The 18,898-nt window shown below is 39.1% G+C and overlaps 1 protein-coding gene and 1 long non-coding RNA gene across 5 annotated transcripts in view; one reads left to right on the forward strand and one right to left on the reverse strand.

Annotated features, from left to right (window-relative positions):
• LOC138145542 (uncharacterized) overlaps positions 1 to 18,898 on the forward strand; it is a 196,365-nt gene that overhangs the window by 57,419 nt on the left and 120,048 nt on the right. The window lies entirely within an intron of this gene.
• Positions 1 to 18,898, reverse strand: part of HPSE2 (heparanase 2 (inactive)) — a 730,895-nt gene that overhangs the window by 37,829 nt on the left and 674,168 nt on the right. The window contains exon 10 of the mRNA XM_069067170.1: positions 6,333 to 6,478. Within this exon, the coding sequence (XP_068923271.1) occupies positions 6,333 to 6,478 (146 nt within the window). The remainder of the gene's footprint in view (positions 1 to 6,332; positions 6,479 to 18,898) is intronic.

Here is an 18,898-nt window from a genome sequence, read left to right on the forward strand (position 1 = left end):
TGAGCAAAAGCAAGAAATATTGGACCTGTAAACGCCCTTTTTTAGCCAAGACTAGAGTAATTCTCTTTTGTGATTGTCACCAGACTCTTCTTTCACATTTTAGCAGAGAAGGAGAGAGTGACTGGATTGCATTTACTAGTTATCCTCTATAGAAATGAAGCAGAATGAGTCCTCAGGGATAATGGTGGGATCAGAGGAAGTGGTGGGTGGGAGGGAAACCTGAAGTCACTGCACAGTTATAGGGAAATCTGCCTTGTCAAGCTGCTTGGCAGCCTTCCTGCTCCTTTCCCATAAGTTCTCTCAGGAGGCCAAGCCCTTGCAGAAAGCCAGTCCAGGTGGCAATGTACAGAACATGTTTCACAGTATGTACTTTAGCCAGAAGGTGACTGGTATTAAGAGTTGGCCCATCTGCCCAATGCATCAACTTGACTTTCTGCTGGCAGCTGGGAAAAAGTTTTGTTGGTTGCACAGTTCTGAAGGTATGAGAGTTAACTTTCTGGCTTCTAAGATACCTTCATAGTTCTGTGAGCATGGCCCAAATAAACAATGTAGCGAGAAGTTAGATCCCCAGAATATTTGTTCTCTGAATCCCCAAAATAAATCTTTGAAGAACTATTGTTCTCTTAGAGAATGGGGCTAGTTGGTCTGACCTTGGCCTTTTGTCCTTTTATTATTATAAATTATATTTATTATTATATATTATAAATTTTACACATCTATATACATATATATATGTGTGTGTGTCATACCATCTGCTTTTATTATTTTAGCTAATAAAACTTCCTGGGAGAAGTGGTCTGTGTTGAATTTCCTCCGCCTCTGCCTCATTCATGGTTAGGACATTTTCACCAGCAGAGAATCTCAGTATCTGGAGTTCATCTCCTCTGGCAGCTCTTTCCCTGCCTGACATTTCCCCTGTGTTGCCATGGGCGGGAGTGGGAACTGAGTCCAGGGATGGAAGACAGGGATTGAAACATCCTGGATAGAGGAGGTGGGGGACCTCAGGTGGGACAAGCACCAGATGACCTCCAGATACCAAACAGTCTTTGTGCAAAGGCCTCCCACAAGGCTGAAAAGATTGGGAGGGAAATGGAGGAAGGTGCTTGGGGAGCAATGGACAAACCCAGTGTTAGGTCAACCTCCCTGAAATCTCGGTTTGTCCATTGTCTCCAAGTCTATTTCAAACTTTTTTTGGTAAGAGTCAGGCCATGTTTTGCCAAACATTTTTTCCTCTTAATTTTGAAGCCCCTGTGTATTTTAAGGGAAATTTAATCCACATGTTTCTGATTCATTTACACTTAACTCATCAAAATATTGTTTTGTAAGAGTCATTTGATGTCCAAGAAGCCTCAGGAACCTTTTTTATGAGACTTTTTTTTTCTTCTGAGAAACAGGAAGTTATATTTTGCCAAGAATAAACGAACTTGAACCCCAATAGGCTCAAGTTTGCTTCAAAATCTACTAAGTTCCAGTCAGTTCTGAACTTGGCTAAGGGCCTTTTTTTCTTCCCAGAAACATACAATATCTTTAAAAGATAGTTTGTACTCAGAGGTTTTCTAGTCAAAACTTGCTTGTTCCTGACGCAAGAGGATCTAGAGTGGGGACTGCCACCTTCCCAGATTTCTGGCTAATTTGTTAACATAAGAGAAAGACACAGAGAAGCACCTGTCTGGGTCAGTGTATGACCCTTTTCTCCTCCTAAGTCAATCATAAGGAAGAACTTTTAAATAGCTGTAAGTCCAACAATGGAACAAGAATGATACCTTCTTGTTACAGGCAGTGTTTAACCAGAGGCCAGGGGGAGGCTGGGTTCCTAAATTGGGAGGTAAGATTAGATGATGTCTGAGGTTTCTTCTAACCCTAATGAATACTATTCTTTGTGAATGAAGTCAATTGCTTTGAGTTATTTGGCTAATAACCCCTGAGTCCTTCTTAAGCCAAAGATCATGCACTTTGAATGTAGGGGCACAGTCTCTATGGAATTTAATTTAATTCAGTTTCGCTGAAATGTGGAGTATGTAATGGGGAGTAACATGAAATAAAGTTGAAAAATTATGTTAGATTCAGATTGTGGAGGGCATTAAATGCCAGAACAATTTTCTCTCTTTTTTTTTAAAGGCAATAGGGAGGTGCTGAAGGTTAGTAGCAGATGGACCAGGTCAGATCTGTGCCTTAGGAAGATTACCTTGGGCAGCTGTGTGGAGGATGGATTGCAGAAGGGAGAGACTAAGAGTAAGGAGACCAGTTAGGAAGGTCTTATAATAGTCTAAGCAGAAGGTAATGAGGCTCTGAAAGAGGGTGATGGCTGTGAGTGGAAACAAAGTGCATGAGATTTTGGGAAGCAGAACTGACAAGATCCGCTAACTGCCGGGCTCCGGGGTTTGAGGGAAAGTGAAGAATCAAGGATGAGTCCAAACTGGCAAGTGAGTGTAGATGCCTGGGAAGATGATGAAGCCTTCAACAGAAATAGGGAAGTTTGACATAAAGGAATGCTAATTAGCTCACATCAGGTTTCATCAGCATCATACACAAAATAATTGCACTATTAGGTGTCTTGTGAGTGTGTCTCCTCTTATTACTATGAAGTTATTTTTAATTCTGAGGGGAAAAATACTTGTTTCTTAGAGATTTTAGTAAGACTGTGTGGAGAAGTCAATAAAGTTAGAGAGAAATAAGTTTGTGTGGGATGTTGGTTTTAAAATTTAAACATCACAGTAGCAGTTTCTTAAACAAGGGTTTGGGTGGAGGACTGTGGAGAAATTGGCTTTTTATTTCTTAGGATAATAAAAATACAGCTTCTTATTTATCTAGGACCTGTTTCTAAGGAATTCTCAACATTCTTGGAAGATTGTAAATGGAGAAATAAAAGTTTTTCCAATACTAGGGAAGGAAAATGCTTATTCAACATTGCAGAGTGCTGGAGTCCAGCATGTGGCCCTTGGGACAGATTTAGCTTGACTGACTTCAGGATATGGCACGATCTAGACTTCTAACAAATCCCCTTTTACTTAATTAGCTAGATTGCATGTGCTGGTAGGTCAGCAGCTCCTAGCTGCCTGCTTGCTGTTATTACTGTCTACCTGACTGTAGCCAGGTGTCAAGCTAGTTGTCTTGGATCAGTTAATAACTATAATTAGAAAAAAATCATGTAGGGCCCACACATACAGCTTTCAGATTACAGAGCCCACCAGTGAAAAGACTGGGACATCCCTGACCTTACTGATGGCAGAGCTCAAGCCAGAGCTCAGCCTCATTGCTTCTTCATTCAGTGTGAACTCTGGTAGGCCCATGACACGTCATCAGCATCTCTGTCCTGTGTAACAGTCAACTGCCTTCTGAAGACCAGTGACTGAGCTAGTGAGATCGAAGGGGGCCAGAGACACAACTGCAAATTAACACTGGCTTTCTAATGACCCGACAAAGACATTAGCTCAGTGCTTGGCACACTGTGGGAGTTTAATAAATGCCTGTTGATTGCTTGATTAGGAACAACTGTGCAAGTGGACTTACCCAAGCTGTCAGACTTCAGTAAGCTTCTCACTGTTGACTGAATAAAGATGGAACCTCTCAGCTTGGCTTGTAAAGCCCTCCAATCTGGCTTCAACATTTTCAGCCTTACTTTATACTCACATTCCCCTCATACACTCCTATTTGTCTACCAAACATATCCCACACTCTCCATACCTTTACTCTCCTCATCTTCCTTCCTGGGACATTCTTCCCTCCCAATCTCTGTCTATCTGCCCTTCAAGATGCAGCTTAAATGTCACCTTCTCTCTGAATCCTTTTCAGATTTCTCCAGTTAGAAGGGACATCTTTCTCATTTGATTTTACAGCACTTTGTTCATGTCTTATGCGCTTATTATATTCTAATTAGTATTTTATTTATATGTCTGTCTGTCTTTTATTTCTCCTTACCACTCTTTATATCTTGCTCCCTGAGGGCAGAAGCCAAGTTGTACTTCTATCTTCAATACTTAGCACATAGTAGATACTTAAAAATGTTTTCTGCACAAGGGGCAACTAGATTATGCAGTGGCCTGGAGTCAGGAGGACCTGAGTTCAAATCTGGCTTCAGACACTTACTAGCTGTGTGACTCTGGGCAAATCACTTAACTCTGATTGCCTCCAAAACCCTCCTCTCCCCCCTCCCCCCACATTTTCTTCATGAATTCAATTCAACATTTATCACTGTGACTACTGTGTGCATGGTACTGTGACAGGTAGTGGAATACAGAGCATTATATTAGAGTTAGAGGGCATGGGTTCAAATCCTAGCTCTGCCACTTTCTGTGTGACCTTGTGCAAGTCACTGTCATCTCTCATGGTCTCATTTTCCTCATCTACAAAACAAGAAGGCTGGAATATATCAGTAGTTCCCAGCCCAAGAACTGATGACCCCCTTAAGGCAGTGGAATTAGAGGTCATTCTCTTTAAATAATTCGACATAATTAAATATGCTTTTTTGGATTGGCTAAATAATGTCCCATTCACATGTGAATGTTTTCAAATGTATTAAACACAGGTCTGATTAATGAAATAAAAAATTCCCTTAAAATCAGCATTTTAATAATCAAAATATACTAATGTACAATTGCTACCAAGTGGGAGGAGCTCTGAATCTTTTTGAATGTAAAAAGGGGTTCTCATACTTTTTCTACTCAATCTACTGTATCATCCTGTAATCTAACTTCATGGAGTGTGCAAATAATGGATGAATGAATAAATGAATGAATGAAAGAATCCATTTTGCTTAGGTGCTTAGAGTGAAACTTGGAGTGTGGCCATGCTGTAGACCCCAAGGCCTACCATCACAGATGAGCTATTCTCCTGGACATTACCCAAGCCAGACTATTCCAATACAGGTTCCATATACTTTCCTTAGCTGCCAGACCAACAAAGGCAGTATCAAAATGGTGTTAATTGGAATGAATGGTCACAAAGAGCACTTCTAATCCTTTTATCCATTAGTAGAATATTAAACTACAATGTGGTACCTTTCAAAGTCCAGATTTGCAAAGATTGTACTTCATCATCATTCTTTGCTGAACACATTCTCTGATAATGAGAAAACCACAGACCAATTCAGGGCCAGGACCTCACAGTCTGACACAAATTATCTTCCTAAAATCAATTTTAATCTTTCTTACCAATTTTCAACCCGCTTCTTAAGTCACTGTTATGTTTGGTTCCCTCTCCTCCCAAATAGGTGTTTCTACCCCTTTATTCCACCTTGATTATATGGAGTGATTAGCAGTGTAGGCATGTGCTTTCCCATGGGGGCAGAAGATACTGAAATTATTTTTCTCCTCTATGATTGTGGTCCTTCTTTTGGGTGGTTGCTTCTGGGGCCTGAGACAAGGAAAACAATGTTTCCTTATATAATGATCTGATAACAACAAACAAATGTCATAAAATAGCCACTCCCTGGATAGGGCTTCCTGTTGAGCAAAAGGGGTGCTGAAAATCACCTGGCATATGACCAAGCCCAGTCTCTATTCATCCACAAAAGATAATTGTGTCTACAGACAAGACAACTGGCCCCTAATCCCCTCTACTATGAGAGATTCTTTGAAAACTCTTATCATGAGAAATTAACTGGGCTGGACTCCTCTATCATCAAGTAAGGGGAAAAGGTGACTGTTGTAACATGACCATGTAGGGCCCTTTGTACTGTGCACTTCCATTGATCATCTTCTGATAACCCTAGTGCAACAGCTCTATCTAGTGACTCTTTCCTACCCCCAAGTTTTCATTCTGCTCAGAGATGCTGTTTCCCTACTAAGAGAAAGGTTTTTCTTTCTCAGATTTGTTTATTTTCCTCCTTCAACTGGAAACTATTTCCTACTAAGATAGGCATTTTTTGCCAAGTAAATTTCACTATAGGGTGTCTAGTGAGTATTGGTCCCCATTCTTTGTGGGATCGAAAATTTATAAATGCAGTACTACTGCCTCATCCTCAGCCTCTTGGGGGCATGAGAACAGGTGTTTCATACTTTGAAATTGATGAATTATAAAGAAAGAGAGCTTAGGCAACTTACAAATATTTTAAAGAATAAACTCAATGGACCTGATTTAAACCTTGTGTTTTTAAACTTGTATTTTAGAAGGTTTGTCTTAAAACCCTTTATCTTCAGGCATAGTTGATTCTGTTAGCATTTTTCAGCACAGCAGGAGGTAGGCATAGCAACAAGATCAATAAGAATCAATAAGCTCTGGTGGCATTCTTGCCAAAATAGCTCAGATTTTGGGTTCTTTCTCGAAGCTACTAAAAGGGTGAAGGAGCAGTAGCCTGAAAGGACCCCTGGAACAGCACCTATGGGTGGACTTACTTGTGGTGGCTTGTGCAGTGAGCATAAATGCGTAATTTGTCCCGGATGACTCTGCCAGGCCGTGGCTTCCGTTGGAGGCCAGCAACATGCACTGCTAGAACTTTGGGTCCAATCAAGCGTTTATACAGGAGAGAGAGCCAGTAGTCCTAGAGGACAAGATGGAAAAAAGCAGAGAGTAAGAGAACAAGATAGTCAAGTGAGGGACAGGGGGATAATTATGATTAATTATTAGCTAGTCTTGTAACTTGTGTTATTGTTGTCGAGTTGTTTCAGTCATATCCAACTCTTTGTGACCCCATTTCGGGTTTTCTTGGCAAAGACGCTGTAGTCATTTGCCATTTCCTTCTCCAGCTCATTTGACAGATGAGGAAACTGAGGCAAAGAAAAGTTAAATGACCTGTCTAGGGTCACAAAGCTAGTAAGAGTCTGAGGCTAGATTTGAACTCAGGGAGATGAGTCTTCCTGACTCTAGGCTCAGCACTCTTTTCCCTGAACCACCTAGCTGCCCCCTGACACAAAAATTCTTGATAAAGAAATATTTGTTGAACGAATCTCCAAAAACCTGAACTTCCTCTTGATGACTGGTGACTAGGAGTTGGGGGGTGAAGAGGAAAACATCCTCCTATTATAATCTTTAATAGTGATGAGGATCCAGCCTTTGCCTTGGGACTTTTTTTCCAGTGCTTTCTCTCTTTTCATTTGTGTCACTTATTAGTTGGATGTGGTAGCTGCCATGAAGGAGCTGTCAGCTTGCCCTTATCCAAGAGAGATTCTAGCCACTATGCCCTAGAATGATGATGAGATGCTTTGACAAGCCCCAAGATGCCATCTATAGCCCTTGAATTTCCGAGGGCCATATATAGTACTGCAGCCAGGACTCAAGTTCAGTTCTTTGGAATGATATCTTACTTCAAACTCTGTTGTTAAAATAGTTTATTCTGGATCATTCATGAAGTAAGAATCTATCAAGAAATAAATGGGAAGTGGATAGAGGTATATAAACCAATGGAATATACTGTAGTATCTTTCAATATATGACCTTAAAATTCTCAATTTATACTTTAGATTTCCAGTTTTATTTTCATATCACCCACTACTTTACTATGGGCTAGAGTAAATGAAATACAGTAAGGTTGTTATTAATGCTAGAACCCAAATGACACCCCTTGCTGTCACTTAAATTTTGGTAGGGAAGTGCAGACATAATGCCACTAGTAGGCAGGACAAGAGAAAAGGATAATTGAGTCTCCCTCTGGTCTGATCTCTTTCAAGCTATTCTATATACTGCTGCCCAATTAGTCATGTAACTTATTTTTGCCTATATTTTCTCATTTGGAAAATAGAAAAAACATAATACCAGGCAAACTCACAGGGTTGTCAATGAGGAAAGCTCTTTTTAAATTAGAAAGCGCTATATAAACATTTTTTTTGTATCATTCTTATCATTATCATCATCCTTAAAAGCCATAGGAATACCCAATGGGAGAAGGATCTGCAAAAGGCATCTATAAACTCTGCAGCAGCCATTTTTATTACACACTCAGCAGTACAAGTGCCATTCTCTATGGTAGAGAAAAAAGAAGTGAAATTAACGTGGAGCAGCTTTGTCTTCTTTCTGTGGTCAGTTCTCACTGCTTCCATGCTGAGCAGAAGTCCTACCTTTCCTTTCTTCCACTACAGTTTTTAAAAAACCCAACAACCTTTTGCTGCCAACCTTGTGAAATTAAATTATCCCTCTTTGTTTTAGTAGTTCTAGTTCATTAGGGTGGCTAGAAACCACAGGTTTTATTGTGGGCCCCATTCTTGTATTTTTTTCTCCAATGAATCACTGAGCCTCAATTGCTCTTGTAGCTACTACTCTCTATGGCATTTAGCTACAGTACATGAGGGAGTATATGAGGAAGAACAATAGGAAATGAAACTCAGAAGGTAAGTTTGATTACAGAGGACCTTAAGTGACAGGTCAGGATGTTTAGACTTTGCTTTTTAGGCAAAGAGGAACCACTGGAGTTTTTCAAGCAGAGGAGTGGTATAATCACAATTGTGGATTAAGATTATTTGGTTCAGTGGATAGAGTGTTGAGTCTGGAATCAAGAAGGCCCAATTCAAATCCTGCCTCCAACATTTACTAGCTACGTGACCTTGGGCAAGTCATTTCACTTCTTTCACATGAAGAATTGAAAGAGGAATCAACTGGAACCAGGGAGACATATTAGGTCATCTATAGGACTTGCTTTGCAACTAACCAACATTTTATCTCTCTAGGTCCCAGTTTCCTCCTGTATAAAATGAGTGTGCTGGAAAGTATTATATATCATTCTGGATAATGTGGTCCGGGACCAACATTATGGCTATAAAAATGGAGAGGAAAGAGTGAATCTGAGAAGTATTTCAAAGGAAGAGTTGGTAGAAGTTGATGACAGATTGAATACATGGGTTAAAGAAGACTCTCATTTTTATCCAGGAGACTATGTACAGTCTCCCTTTGCCTCTTGTATGAATGGAAAACCCACGGTTCTAATCCTTTGATTTCCAGAAGGAAGAGAGAATGGATATAAAGACATGCACATGTGGCAGATGCTTCTTTTCATGCTAGTGGTATTACAGATCTAGAACATTACACTTTGGAATAATAGCCTCACAGGCTGCATTATTAGGAATTTTCCTGTATATGTTTCTTGTGTTTAACAGATATAATTTAATCTATAATACAGAAATCCAATAGAGGCTCTAATGCTTTTCAGTTAATGGAAGTTATCAAGAAAGTCTTCTCAATATTCAGCTGAGACTTCTACCATCTCACCTGGAGTAGAATCCACTTAGCCTCAGCCTTGGGTCCAGGTCCCTACTCTACGTGACTGTTCAAACTAGTTTTGCAGAAATATCACTTTAATCACATCATGCCTCTTCTCACAGTTTACAAGATCAAGTCCAAATACCTGCCTTTTATGGACTTTTATAATCCTACAACATCCAGTTTAACAAAAATGTATTAGATGCAGTTACTATGCTGGGTGCTAGTTCTGCAAAGAAAACAATGAGCACTGCCCCCTCCCTCAAGGAATTTATAATTCACCTGGGGGTGGGGGAAGGGCAGGGGAGAAGGGGAGAACAGAACACGTGCACAGATCAGAATGATAATTTGATAACTCAATGCACCTGTGTCGCACTGGTGCGAGCACTCCCTCTATTGGTGAAGATCACAATTCTCCATCTTCTACCTAAAATACTGAGGAAATGACTCATTCTTTTAGTATTTCATGGATGCTAGCATAACATTCAGTCTGTCCAATTATGTGACCAACACTATGGTAGAACAATATAAACTTTATATAAACCTCTATAACTTTGAAACCTCAGAATAAAGTAATTATTTGCTGGATATAGAAAAAGTATAGTTGAATTAACAATATAAGAAGATATAACCCACACACAAAGTAAAAATGTCATGAGTTAATTTTGGAGAAATGTTAATATTTAGAACTTTTACTCAGGATCCTGATCCACTCTCCCAACCCACCAAAAACCGTAAGAGCAAGCAAATTTGCTGGCTTATTGTTTATAATTTGACTATAAGGACTCCCCCATGGCAGTCAATGTCCAACTCTCACCCTCATTGATTCTGCATATGAATCTGCCCCCAACATATGAAAAAAAGGGGGATGAGAGTGATGAAGGAATAAGACAGGGCTGAAAACATGTCATGCAAAGCTCTCAAAGCTACATGTGAGAAAAGAGCATGGGGCCTGATGGAAATGGGATTAAGAACCTAGCTGGAACCAGTCTTCTCTTCCACAGGTTAGTCAGGTCAGGGACCCAGCCTACCCAACCTTTCTATCACTCAAACCCAGGATATTTAGACTGTCCAACAGTCTAGCATCAGGACCTTGTTCACTTGTGTTGAAGGTAGAGATGTCCAAGGGTGATGGTGGTGAATTTTTTTTTAAAGCACTAAAACACCAAAATGTCAACAAAGAAAGCCTGAATAAAAGCCAAATAAATAAATATATAAACAACAAAGAAGACCCTATTAATAGAAGGAAGAATGAGTAGAACTTCAAAGAGAAACCAAAACTGATAAGCAAGTACCTTTAGAAATCATGTAGTCCAACACCCTCATTTAATAAATAAGGACACTGAGCCTTGAATTTATATATTTGGCTGATCAGAGGTCTTTTTTGGGGGGCTGACTTTCAGGTTCTTGTCATGTCTCTGATGGTTACCAGATGGCTGACCTGTGGGAAGTGAGATGTTGCTTCACATGTATACATGCAACACTATAACTGATGACTATCATCACTAATACAATATAGAAATATGGTGGGTAGTTTGACTGGCCCTACTGCTGACTCTTGATCTGTCATTTGTGTTCTCCACCTTGGGTGTGGGTGGTAGTCTCTGCTACAAGGTATGGAAATACAATAGAGCAGGATTTGTTTGTTTTTTCATTATGGCCATATCAATCTATCCACCGACAACATCTAGACTAGGCCTGCACAACCTATGCCTTGGGCTGTCCAAAATCCTTTGGTGGATTGCAGGTTGTACAGGCCAGATCTAGACCATGAGTATACTTTATTCCAAGGCTGCAGAACCTGCGGCCTCAAGGCCATATGTGGTCTTCTAGGTCCTTGGGTGCAGCCTTTTGACTGAGTCCAAGTTTCACAGAATAAATCCTATTGTTAAAGGAATTTGTTCTGTCAAGTTTGGATTCAGTCAAAGGGCAGAACTTGAGGACCTAGAAGGCCACATGGCCTTGAAGCTACAGGTTCCCCACCCTACATCTATTCCTACTGAATAACTGAACAAATTTCTAAGCCAGAGCTCTGAAGAAAGCTCTGTGATATCCTTTTGGAGACTCTTCTTCCCCTCCTGCAGTCAGTGCACCCTGGCCTTCCTGTGGTTGATGATGATAACAAAAACATGTTTATATAGTGCTCTAAACAAAGGGTTTTTCCCATGAAAGCCCTGTGAATCTGGTAGGTATTATTTTTTTTCTATTTTACAAATGAGGAAAATTAGGCAAAAATAAGTTACATGAATTGCCCAGAAGATATCACTTAGAAGTCCAAATGGAGGCTAGACACAATTGCTGTTTTTGTGGAAGTTCACCCATAATATATGTTTTCCCTTAAGTGTCCTTTATACCTCAAGAAGAAAAATAGGACAAAGAACACTGACAAGGATAAACCTGTAGAGGACAGAATCCATAGTTAATGAACTCAGATTGTATGAAATCCTACCCTGAGACTTCTTTGAAATGTATTCTAGGAGTTTCTGTTCAGAATAACTATCTCATCTTGATCTAGGCTATTACATTTTTGGAAAATGTTGGCACTTGGTGTCATCACCATCTGACCTACAGATAAATGGGAACAAAGATCACAAGTGCCCTTACTGTTCATGTCAGATTGCCCGGAGACAAAGAGTAGCAGATATTAGACCTGGAAGAGCCTCTAGAGATCATCTCCAAACCCCCTCATTTTACAGAAGAGGAAACTTAGGTCCAGGTAGGTTAATGATGTTGCTAACATCATACGATTAGTGCTCTTCTGAACTAGGATTCGGTCCTCCTTGGCTTTCAGCTCAGTGTTCTTTCCAATGCATTGTGCTGCCCTCTTCATACTCAATTTAGGAATGGATGGTTAATAGAAGCCTGACCTCATTAAACCAATAACTGTTGGAGGTTACAAGCTGTGGGTTTTACTGAACGCAGGCAGTGTTTTCTATAAGCCCTTGAGTTTTGTTTTAACTTAATATTTTTTTTTTTGCTGCTGAGAAGTATATTTAGGATGAAGTTTAACTGTTCAATGCCAAGTTCTTTTCCCTCCAAGCCCCCTGCTCTCTGGGTTAAGCCTCTTACCTTCTTGTGTAGCTTCACAAATTCCCAACTTTGTTTCTCTCATAAGCATAAATACAACCACAGTAGCCATCCTTTAGCTAAATATCTGACCCTGGAGACAGGAGAAGAAATCAAGTGTAACAACACCACTGGATACCACTAGAAGTGGAAATGTGCCAAAGTTAACATTCACAGGGAAGAACCCTACTGTTTTTGGTTCCTCAGCAAAGGAGGGGAAGCAAGACAAACCCAGAAACAATTCGGAGATGATTAGAGAATCACTCCAAGTTCTATAGATAATGACATTCTTTTCAGTCCTTTGCCTTTTTCAGAGGGAGTAAAGCATATCCACTTTATGAGTATGGGGTATTGGAATATGTCAGGTTACTCCCATTCACCCTGGGACTTGTCACCCTGTAGTTGCCTCTCTTGCTGTGGTACCTGGACATGACTCAGCTGCAGCTGGGCTGCAATTAGTGTGCTTTGTTGGGCTGAGTAAACAGGTAGGAACTAAGTAGAGAGTCTGAGGAACACAAATTCTTATCTCATTTCGGTCACTGATTCTCCACGTGGCTGTTTTAAATAACCCAGGGCCCCCTGTTTTCTGAAGATGGAAATAATGGTCCCTCTACATTCCCTTCTTTAAGAGTTGTGTGAAGTAGATAGATAACAGGAAAATCCTACCACCTACATTAGAGGAGTCCAACTTGATAGAGGAATTTTCTGATTTCTGAGTCTAAAATGCATAGTGTCTGACATACAGTAGGCACTTATTAATGTGTTGATTGATTTAATGGACAAGAAAGTAACCAGCAGAAAGTCAGTCTGGCATAGTACATTATAGGGGCAGTCAGTTCTGCTACTAACTAGCTGTGTAACCTTGGAGAAATCACTCTAGCTCTCAGGACTTCTCTTTCTCTTTCACTGATCAAGTCCTCATCTATATAATAAGGAGGCCTGAACTAGAGGATTTTTAAGATCCCTAAAAGCTGAAAATTATATATAGCTATTGCTATTCATTTAAGTAGGAACACTCCTCCCCCTACCAACTATCACCTATTTTATACTGGGTAGAGGAAGGTGGGAAAGGGATGAGAAAAGAACATGGAGAAACCAAACTTCTTGGAGATGGAAGTGAAAGATAGGAAAGACACATAGATATGGTGGCAACAGGGAGACTTGCCTTTAGCAGAGCACTAGGATAGTCTCAGTGTTACTGGCCCTAATCAGACCTCATCTGAGTATGGTGTTCAGTTCTGAGAGCCACAGTTTTAGAAAAGCATTGATAAGCTGGTGAGTACATAGAGGTGGGCAACCAGAATGGTGAAAGGCCATATGATGATTGGTTAAAAACACTGGGCATGTTTAGTTTGAAGAAGAGAAGAATCATGGGGGACATTATGGTGGATTTCAAGTATCTAAATGGCTACTCTGTGGAAGAGGGATTAGATTTATTCCGCTTGGCCTTAAAGCACAGAATCAGGAGTTATGGAAGTTGCATATAGGCCAATTTAGGCTTGATTTTCAGGAAAAACAACCTAATAGGGCTTTCTATAAGTGGAAAGGTCTACCTAAAGAAGCAACAGGTCCTTCCCCTCCCCCTTAGAAGTTTTTAGGCAGAGGCCAGAGATACTTCTTGTATATGGGTTGGATTAGATGTCACTGAGATCGTTTTGGATATGCTCAAATTTTGTGATACTGCGATATCTGCATAAAGCAGTAATTTTGTTTCCTTTTTGCAATTGCCTATTCCCTCAACTTATTTTTTCCTTCTTTTTACTATAGCTGGCACTTCTAGAACTACTTCAAATAACAGTGGTGATACTGGACTTAACTGCTTTACCTTTGATCTTATTGGAAAGGTCTTTAATATGTCTGTGTTAGTGCTGGAGCTTGCTTTTCTTTCTTTTTTTTTTTTTTAAAGCAATTGGGGTTAAGGAACTTGCTCAAGGTTACACGGCCAGTTATTATTTCTGGGTGTGGTGCTGAGTATCTGAGCCCGGTTTTGATCCAGGTCATCCCGACACTAGAGCCGGTGCTCTTACTCGCTGAGCCACCTGGCCGCCCGTCGGAGCTTGCTTTTAAATAGACACTGTTTACTGTATTAAAGAAAAGTACATTTATTCCTATGCTTTTTGTTGTTTTCAACAGATAAGGGAGTTGTATTTTGTCAAGAACATATTCTGTATCTCCTAACATAGTCATGGAATTTTTATTGTTTCTGTTATTAATGTGGTCTAATACTGCTTATATAGTTTTCTTAATATTGAGCCAACTCTGTATTCCCAGTATTTCTCTTTCATTTTTAATAAATCATTACAACTTTTTTGTCCTTTTCCATTCCTAACACCTTATTTATAATTTTTTAAAGATCGCTGACAGTAGATTAGCAACCATATCCATCAATTCTTTCATGATCCATGGATACAGCTTACTAGTAACCTGAACTTATCAAGAGCAACTAGATGTTCTCTCCTTATTTGACTTAGGATTTGACTCCGTATTAGTCATTTTTATGCTATCCTCTCCTGTCCAAAGATTCTTCTGCTCAATAGAAAAAAAAAACAGAAGAAAAGTAAGAATTGAGCTCTACTCTTTTTTCATCGTTGGTCACTCCTGTTCCGTGTGCCATAAGCTACAGTTTTTCTTTGATCCTCTTTTTTCCAATAAATTTTGTTTCCCTTATATTTCCTCAGTGGTCTCGGGTCATTCTGAGCTTTAGCACTCAGACAATATTCTTAGAGACCTGTACCATTTTCCATGTTATATACTTAAAATTAAGTTCTGAATTCTCTCCTTCTTTCCCCACCTGTTGAGAAGACAAGAAAAACAAAACCCATTACAAATATGTATGGGCTGAACAAGTTATGGTAATATGAATGTGATGGAATACTATAGTACTTGTCTTTTAAAAATCTAAATTAGTGCATGAATTTCCTGTGCATCCAAATTGATTTATTTAGATAATACCTATTTTCTTCATTAGTGGAATTGTTGTTTGTTTTTTTGTATACTGAGAAATTTACTCTTAAGAGCTTTCCATCTTTCCCAGGCTAACTTTTCCTGTTGAACTTTAGAATATGGGATCTTATCTATTGGAACCTTTTAAAATTTGTTCTTCAAAAATCTAGGAAACATGTCAAAATATGCTGTGTTTTCATTTCCTCCTCTAAAAAGGGAAAAGTGCATTTAGGGGAAAAGAAGGTTGAAATAAAAGAGTAATGAGACCTTTTATAATAAAAAGGATTGGTAAAAATGTATGTATCAAAATCTCAAGACAACCAGATCTGAGAACTGTTCTGTCTGAATTTCAATTGTACATGTGTTTAGGGGATTTATGGTAGGAGAAGAGAACTAGGAAACCAGTTAGAAAGAACCAATTTCTGATGAGTCTAGGAGAGCTTAATGAAGGCCCTAGTATGTAACACAGAACTAAGAAGGTAGAACTAGAGAGAAAAGAGAAAATTCTTGTATAACCTGTTGTGAAAGGCACAATATGGAAATTCATTTCAACAAAAATTAATTAAGGACATATAGGACACTCTAATAGTTTTAGGTATACAAAAATGAAATTAGATATTTCCCCTGCCCTAAAGGATCTTTTAATCTAATAGATAAGAAATATGAAAATCAGTATTTCATAGAAAAGCTGGTAGTGTAAGATCTGTGAACCAAGTTAAGCTGGATGTGGTCAAACAGGAGATGGAAAGATTAAACGTTGACTTCTTGGGTGTCAGTGAACTTAAATAGATAGGAATGGGTGAATTTAGTTCAGATGATCACTATATATACTACCAAAGACAAGAAGCCCTTAGAAAAATTTGAGTAGTTCTCGTGGTCAATAAAAAGGTGAGAAAAGCAGTATTGGGGTATAATCTCAAAAATGACTGAATGATATCTGTTTGGATCCAAGGCAAATTGTTCAACACCATAGTAATACAAGCCTATGTTCCAACCACTGATACCAAAGAGGCCAAAGTTGGTCAGTTCTATAAAGACTTACAACATCTTCTAGAAATAACACCAGAAACAGATGTAACATTCATCATAGGAGATTGAAATGCTAAAGTTGGAAATCAAAATACAATTGGAATAACAAGTACAAAATGAAGCAGGGCAGAGACTAATAGAGTTTGTCAAGATAACTTGCTGGTCATAGCAAACACTCTTTTTTTAACAACACAAAAGGGAACTCTACACATGGACATCACCAGATGGTCAATAAAGAAATCAGATTGATTATATACTTTGCAGCCAAAGGTGGAGAAGGTCTATTTAATGAATAAAAAAAGACCAGGAGCTAACTGTGGCTCATATCATGGGCTGTTTATTGAAAAATTCAGACTTAAATGGAAGAAATTAGGAAAAACCATGAGACCATATAGGTGTGACCTAAAAAACATCCCTTATGAATATGAAGTAGAGGTAATGAGTAGATTTAAAGGATCAGACCTGGTAGAGTGACTGAAGAACTATTGACAGAGGTTTGCAATATTTTATAGGAGAGAGCAACAAAAATACTCCAATACTCCAAAGAAAAAGAAGAGCAAGAAAGCAGAATGGCTTTCTGACGAGGTGTTACAAATACCCGAGGAAAGAAGGAATGTGAAAGGTAAAGGAAAAAGTGAAAAATATACCCAACTGAATGCAGAATTTCATAGAATAGTAAGGATAGATAAGAAGATTTTCCTATATAAGCAATGCAAAGAAATAGACAAAAACAGTACACTAGGAAAGACAAATGATCTCTTCGAGAAAATTAGAGATATCAAGAATATGTTTCATGCAAAAATGGTAGGGACTTAACAGAGGCTGAAGAGATTAAGAAGAGGGGTCAAGAATACACAAAAGAATTGTACAAGAAATATCTTGACATCACTGATAACCACGTGGTGTGATCACTGATCTAGAGTCAGATATCCTGGAGAATGAAGTCAAGTGGGCATCGCTAACAATAAGACTAAGGATAAGATTGAAGACAAAAGGAAAAGGTGACAGCAGAGGATGAGATGGACAGATAATGTCATGGAAGCCGTGAATGTGAGCTTGTACAGACTCTGGGAGATAGGAGAGGATAGATGGGCCTGGAGTGTTATCGTTCATGGGGTCATGAAGATTTGGACATGATTGAATGACCAAAGAACAACAACAGGAGTCATATGCAAAGGAGAGGTCCATAAAAGTGTTGTGAGAAATTTAAGGGAGGAAAGAATGGATGAATAAAAGTTTTATATAGGATTGATTTGGGTCTGGAAGGCAGGGAGGGGATTTAAATACATAGAGATATGGAGAAGGGATATATAAAGTCCATTTCTGGACTGAGTGAAGATATAGTTTTAAAAAATGGTAGGATAAGAATAGGGGATAGTCAGATGAGAATGTACGTGGGTGAATGGACAGGATCTAGAGTGAAGGAATCTCTAATCAGACTGAGAACCTACCTATATGTTATATATGTATATGTGTGTGTATGTATGTATTATGGAGGTGTTACATGGAGGGGTGTGTATGTATTATGTATACAGAGTTTGTATCCTGATAAATCCTCACAATTTTTCTAAAGGAGTTAGATGTAACTCTAATGTTAATGCTTTACTTTTCACAAGAGGTACAAGGGATAAATGAGGAAGGGCTAATCTTTTATACTCCTTAATTCCTGTGCTAGTAGAAGCAAGAGTGGCAAGATGGGAAATTAGGCAGTTGACAAACAGGGAGGATGCTGTTCAGAGTTCATATGGCTGGCATTGTTTTTTTTTTCTTTTGGAGGGTAATTGGGGTTAAGTAACTTGCCCAAGGTTACACGGCTAGTTTTTTTGTGTGGGTGTTAAGTGTCTGAGGCCGGAGCTGAACTCAGGTCCTCCTGACTCTGGGGCTGGCACTTTACTCACTGCACTACCTAGCCGCCCCCATATGGCTGGCATTCTAGCATTATTTCTATCAAATTTTGCCTTCCCACCAATATGTTAAAACAACAAAAAAAGAACCGACGATATTCCCCAATTTCTTACACTTCTGAATTTAAGGACGTAGAAGAATGAGAGAGAACACTTGTGATACAGTCAAATTCCCTATTTTCTACATACTTACCTATATCTGTAATTCCTTGGACTACAAATTTATTAACAAGTTGGGGAGAATATGAAGAAGTCGAGGACAGATTCAGTATCCAGGGCTTTTGGGGATCTCAGTATTTCTAGGGTCCTATAAAGCTAACTGGAGCAGAATGTTATTGGAAGGGGATTCTTCATCCCTCTGTCCAGGACAGCATACTAGCATGCTTCTGGCTACAAAGAGTAAAAGCAAGCTCAGTGGGTCAATCATAGGCTCAGGAGTACAAACCAAATCATGAGTTAGATAACACCAGTGATGGCCAACATTACATATCCTGGGAAGAAACACTTCTGCCCAGTCTTTTCAATAAGATTAGGGAATTCAGTGTGCAGAAGAGAAGGTGGTCTCCACTCAGACAGTTAGAGAAAGGTCTGGATAAATTGCGTTGTCTACAAACTATTTTGTAACAGCCTCAGTAAAAATATTAAACTATATCTGAATAGCAGTAACAACATCCATAAGAGCCAAATTGGATTCCTTCTTGGAAAACAAACTACAGACCACATCTTTACTGTGCAGACACTCATTAACAAATATGTAAAAAAAATACCAGCCGGGAAAAGATGTTTTCCTGCTTTGGAGACTTTTTAAAAAGCATTTAATTCAATCTGGC

The sequence above is a fragment of the Petaurus breviceps genome, unplaced genomic scaffold (genome assembly GCF_028583685.1).
Source record: "Petaurus breviceps papuanus isolate PSGF00001 unplaced genomic scaffold, PetGlider_PUasm1.0 90740, whole genome shotgun sequence".
Classification (NCBI taxonomy): domain Eukaryota; kingdom Metazoa; phylum Chordata; class Mammalia; order Diprotodontia; family Petauridae; genus Petaurus; species Petaurus breviceps.